The sequence below is a fragment of the Somniosus microcephalus genome, unplaced genomic scaffold (assembly GCF_052327205.1).
Source record: "Somniosus microcephalus isolate GS21.2 unplaced genomic scaffold, FLI_Smic_1.0 scaffold509, whole genome shotgun sequence".
In the NCBI taxonomy this organism is placed as follows: Eukaryota; Metazoa; Chordata; class Chondrichthyes; order Squaliformes; family Somniosidae; genus Somniosus; species Somniosus microcephalus.
This window is the reverse complement of record NW_028225696.1, coordinates 119107-124150: the sequence shown is the minus strand read 5'-3', so window position 1 is coordinate 124150 and position 5044 is coordinate 119107. Positions and strand designations below refer to the sequence as shown.

The following is a 5044-nucleotide window of genomic DNA, read 5'->3' as shown; positions in this document are numbered from 1 at the left end:
CTTGGAAATATATCGGCCGTTCCTTCATCGTCACTGGGTCAAAATCCTGGAACTCCCTCCCTAACAGCACTGTAGGAGTACCTTCACCACACGGACTGCAGCGGTTCAAGAAGGCGGCTCACCACCACCTTCTCAAGGGGCAACTAGGGATGGGCAATAAATGCTGGACCTTGCCAGTGACACCCAAATCCTGAGAATGAATAAAAAAAATAAGAAATGACCTTCAGAGCATTTGTAATTTGGTTGACTTTAGATCAGAAGCTGCTGGAGTATCCAAAGTTCATAGCGAGGAAAGAATTTCTTTTGCATTTAACTACGTAGAGAATTCGGAGAGAAGTATGGGTTGACTCTACTTCCCACCTACACACACACACACAAAGAAAAAAGACAAAGAACATCTAAGAGACACCAGCTGTGATTTACATGTAAAAAAAACTCTGGCGGAAGGGCCGAGAACACAGATTTAAGGTGATTGGCAGAAGAACCAAAGGCGACATGAGGAATACCTTTTTACGCAGTGAGTGGTTAGGATCTGGAATGCACTGCCTGAGAGGGTGGTGGAGGCAGATTCAATCGTGGCTTTCAAAAGGGAATTGGATAAGTACCTGAAGGAAAAAAATTTGCAGGGCTACGGGGAAAGGGCGGGGGAGTGGGACTAGATGAAGTGCTCTTGTAGAGAGCCGGCATGGGCTCGACAGGCCGAATGGCTTCCTTCTGTGCTGTAACCATTCTATGATTCAATGACCTAGCCAATTTAAATTAAAAGATCTATAATGTAAAAGTGTTACAATTAGAAACCAGATGCTCTAATACAACCATATTCTTATCTAGCCTCAATTCTTATCTGAAGCTGTAATCCAATTCAAGTTCTCATCAAAAATTCTAATCTGTATCAATCAATCTTTACCAAAAACTCTAATCCAATCCCAAAACTTTACCAAAAGCTCTAATCCAATCCCAGTTCTCATCCTGAAACTCAAATCCAACCCAAATCTATACCAAAAATTATAATCCAACCTCAATTCTTCCTTGCGTGTCAGCTGTGGCTCAGTTGGTGGCAGCACTCTCGTCTCTGAATCAGAAGGTTGTGGGTTCAAGCCCCACACCAGAGACTTGAGCCCATAATCTAGGCTGGCACTCCCAGTGCAGTACTGAGGGAGCGCTGCACTGTCGGAGGCGCCGTCTTTCGGATGAGATGTTAAAACCGAGGTCCCGTCTGTTCTCTCGGGTGGACGTAAAAGATCCCATGGCTGCTATTTCGAAGAAGAGGAAGGGCGTTAACCCTGGTGTTGTGGCCAATATTTATCCCAAAATCACTAAAACAGATTATCACATTGCTGTTTGTGGGAGCTTGTTGTGTGCAAATTGACTGCCATGTTTTCTACATTACAACACTGACTACACTTCAGAAAGTACTTCATTGGCTGTAAAGTGCTTTGGGATGTCCCGTGGTCGTGAAAGGTGCTATATAAATGCAAGTCTTTCTTTGGAGGTCTAATCCAATCCCAGTCTTCACCAGAATCCCTAATCTAAGTCCATTTCTTACTGATAGTTGTAATCCAATCACAATATTTACCAGAAAACTACAGCAATTTTACTTCTTACCCGAAATCCAATTATAAATCTTACTGAAAATGCTAGCTCTTACCCAAAGCTCTAATTCAGAGCTCTATTCTATACCTAAAAATAAAAGGAGCACTTGCTTGTTTACAACACACTGTAAGATGAGGCCATCATTGTTTTCAAAGCTTTTGCGGTGTCCTCAACATGTAAGGTTACTTTAAATCATAACTGGTGATTTGGTCTTCATCTCCACGGTCTCAATTTCTCGTCTCTTCTGGCAGTGAAAGAGATTTCTAACAGGATCCAGGAATCTGGCTAGCCAGCTCTGTGAACTCTGAGATATAAAGCAGTACAAGATGGGGTCGGCCACGCAGTTTAAACTCGTTAGCAGAAGCCCAAAATGGTAAACGTCAAAAATATCTTGAGCGAACTCACAGCTGTGCTCGAATATGGTCCGAATCATCAGGAAAATGTGATAGGGTGCGAAGCAAACCAGCAAAATGATGATTGTCCCAGACACCAATTTTTTTACTCTTAATTTCTGATTTTCGTTAAGCCCACGGACCTTGTGGACAACCGTCAACACTTTGTAGTAAGAGAAGACTAATAATATAAACGGGAGGAAGAACCCAACAGAGAGCCTGTAAATATTTAAATCCCTGTCTAATGGGCGCAGAGGATAATGTTCGAAACACAAGGTGTCATTCTCCTTGTCTTTACTGAGAACCTTGGAGCCTATGAAGAAAGTGCAGATGACTGCCTCCTTGAGCCAGATGATAACACTGATGAGCACTGCAGTCTTCATGGTGTGCAGGGATTTAAAGTTCACAGGGTAGGCCACGGCGAGGAAGCGATTGATGGAGATAAAGCAGAGGAAGCCGATGCTGATGTAGATATTCTGGTAGAGGAGCAGGCCGCTGAACTTGCAGAGTCCCCGGGATAAGATCCAGTCATCGTGTTGCAGCATATACTGAACCCACAAGGGCAAGGAGATGAGGTACAATAGGTCTGAGATGGTCAGGTTGCAGAGGTAGACTCCCAGCTCGTTCCCCTGCCTGATCTGCAGGTAGCTGTGATACAGGGACAGGAGATTAGTCGGGAGGCCGACGATGAAGACCAAGATGTAGACCGTGGGAAACAGGGTCTGGTGGATACCGTGGTCGATAGAACAGTTGGTCATCATTCAACACAATACTGGGACTTTCTCGTCTAATAAATTTTATGATACTTTTCTGTTTAATTCTTCTTCACTGAAACATGTCTCTCTAGAGGAAAAACAGAGAAGTTATGAAACAATATAATTATCGAACATTACAGCACAGAAGGAGGCCATTTGGCCCATCGTGCCACTGAAAGCCCACTGAATGATCCATCCAATCTGTCCTATTCGCCTGCCCTTTCCTCATACCATTTCAATATTTCTTTTTCAAATATTTATGTTTCTGCTAAGGCATTTAAAAACAACCTTCTGTGCTAAAAATTCTCCTAACCTCTCCAGCTATGGTGATTTTTTTCAATATTCATTCTCAAATGTGGGCGTCGCTGGCAAGGCCAGCATTTATTGCCCATCCCTAATTGCCCTCGAGAAGGTGGCGGTTGTAGTGATCAATAGCATGTCATTCTATAGTGGACACTAGGTGGAGCCGTAGAGCTGTATATAGCTGTATGTATAAGACTACACTACCCAGCTATATATTATATTAGGACTACATTACCCATGAGGCTAGGCTACCCACAAGGCAGCAGTCAAGATGGAAGCCTCTACAAGATGCTGTACAAGTCCACATGTGCTCAATAAAAGTGTCTAGCAAAAGCTAGCTGTGTTCATAATAAGAATATCTATTTATAAATGAACATAACACGGTACCAGGGTGGTGAAGATCTGCTGAAAATTGTGAAAAGCAACATGGAGAATTTGAAGCCACCAGAGCGTTTGAATCTCGAGGGAAATATCGACTACGACTGTCTGTGTGGAGTTTGCACATTCTCCCCGTGTTTGCGTGGGTTTTCTCCGGGTGCTCCGGTTTCCTCCCACAGTCCAAAGATGTGCAGGTTAGGTTGATTGGCTATGATAAATTGACCCTTAGTGTTAGGGGGATTAAATACGTGGGGTTACAGGGATAGGGTGGGATATGTGTAGGGGTTACGGGGATCGGGTGGGATATGTGTCGGTGCAGGCTCGATGGGCCGAAATGGCCTCTATCTGCACTGTGGGGCTTCTGTGAATCTGTGATACAATTGGCGGATTTTTAAACAACAATTCGAACTCTACATTGCAGCCACCGGATTCGGTATGAAGCCAGACGCAAGGAAGATAGCATTGCTGCTTACGGTTGCAGGCCCACAGGCGATAGAGGTATTTAATACATTTGTATTTAATCCAGTGGAGAACAGAGAAAAATTAGAAGATGTGCTAAAAAAATTTGATGCACATTGCTCTCCCAAAAAGAATGAGACCTATGAAAGATACATCTTCTGTTCTCGGACACAGCAGCAAAATGAGACTTTTGATAGCTTTATAACTGATCTGAAACTGAAAGCACAGACATGTAATTTCTCTGAGCTCAAAGCATCCATGATTCGTGACCAGATTGTATTTGGTATTCATGATAAAAAAGTCAGGGAACGTCTGTTGAGAGAAACCGAACTAAATTTGGAAAATGCGGTGAAAATATGCCAAGCCAGCGAGCTAGCTCGAAAGCACGCAAAGACTTTCAGTGAAATCAATAATGATGTGATTGTAACGAGTGATAATGCTGCTGTCGGTGCTGTGTCCTATAAGGGGAAGAAACATGGGCAGAACAGAAATGAAAAGCAATCGGAGGATGAAATTTTTAATTGTAAACTCTGTGGTTACAAACACCAGTTAAGACAATGCCCAGCGTTTGGAAAAATGTGCACAAAGTGTAATGGAAAGAATCACTTTGCCAAACAATGCTTTTCAAAAGTAAAAACAACGAAAGGGCAACAAGTTAATGTGATTGAGGACACTGATTTAAGTGAGACATTTTTTGTAGGAATGGTGTCATGTGACGATATCAAAAAAGATACAGAAAATGTGCAGCCCTCAGAAATGGACAATGCTGAACATAAAGTCAATGCAGTAAAAGTGGACAAATGGATGATCCCACTGCAGATAAATGGAGCATTAGTTACATTGAAACTGGACACTGGGGCAAAAGCAAACTTAATCAGTATGAGTGACATAAAAAATATGAAAGAAAAGCCCAAAATACAGAATAAGTCAGTACTACTGAAGAGCTATAATGGACAGAAAATAGATAGCTTAGGTGTATGCAGACTTAAAGTGACAGTCAAAGACAAAGTGCATCATCTCATGTTTTCTGTTGTGGCTGAAAGACTTGATTCGATACTAGGTGACAAAGCTTGTGAAGACTTAGAACTGGTCAAGAGAGTCTACCGTATAAACTGTGCCATAGGCAGACCAGATGACTCAGGTGATGAAGCAGAGAGCCCATCA

At 42.6% G+C, this 5044-nt stretch overlaps 1 protein-coding gene across 1 annotated transcript; it reads right to left on the bottom strand.

Annotated features, from left to right (window-relative positions):
• Window positions 1-1735: 1735 nt before the first annotated feature.
• On the bottom strand, window positions 1736-2849 carry LOC147081629 (G protein-coupled receptor 68-like). Its single transcript, XM_085980766.1, has one exon. The coding sequence runs from the start codon at window positions 2744-2746 to the stop codon at window positions 1781-1783; it is 966 nt and encodes a 321-aa protein (XP_085836892.1). The 5' UTR covers window positions 2747-2849; the 3' UTR covers window positions 1736-1780.
• Between the last annotated feature and the right edge of the window lie 2195 nt (window positions 2850-5044).

What these genes read in the sequence shown, in the direction of transcription:
- LOC147081629 (XM_085980766.1), bottom strand. Translation starts at nt 2,746, where the DNA reads ATGATGACCAACTGTTCTATCGACCACGGTATCCACCAGACCCTGTTT.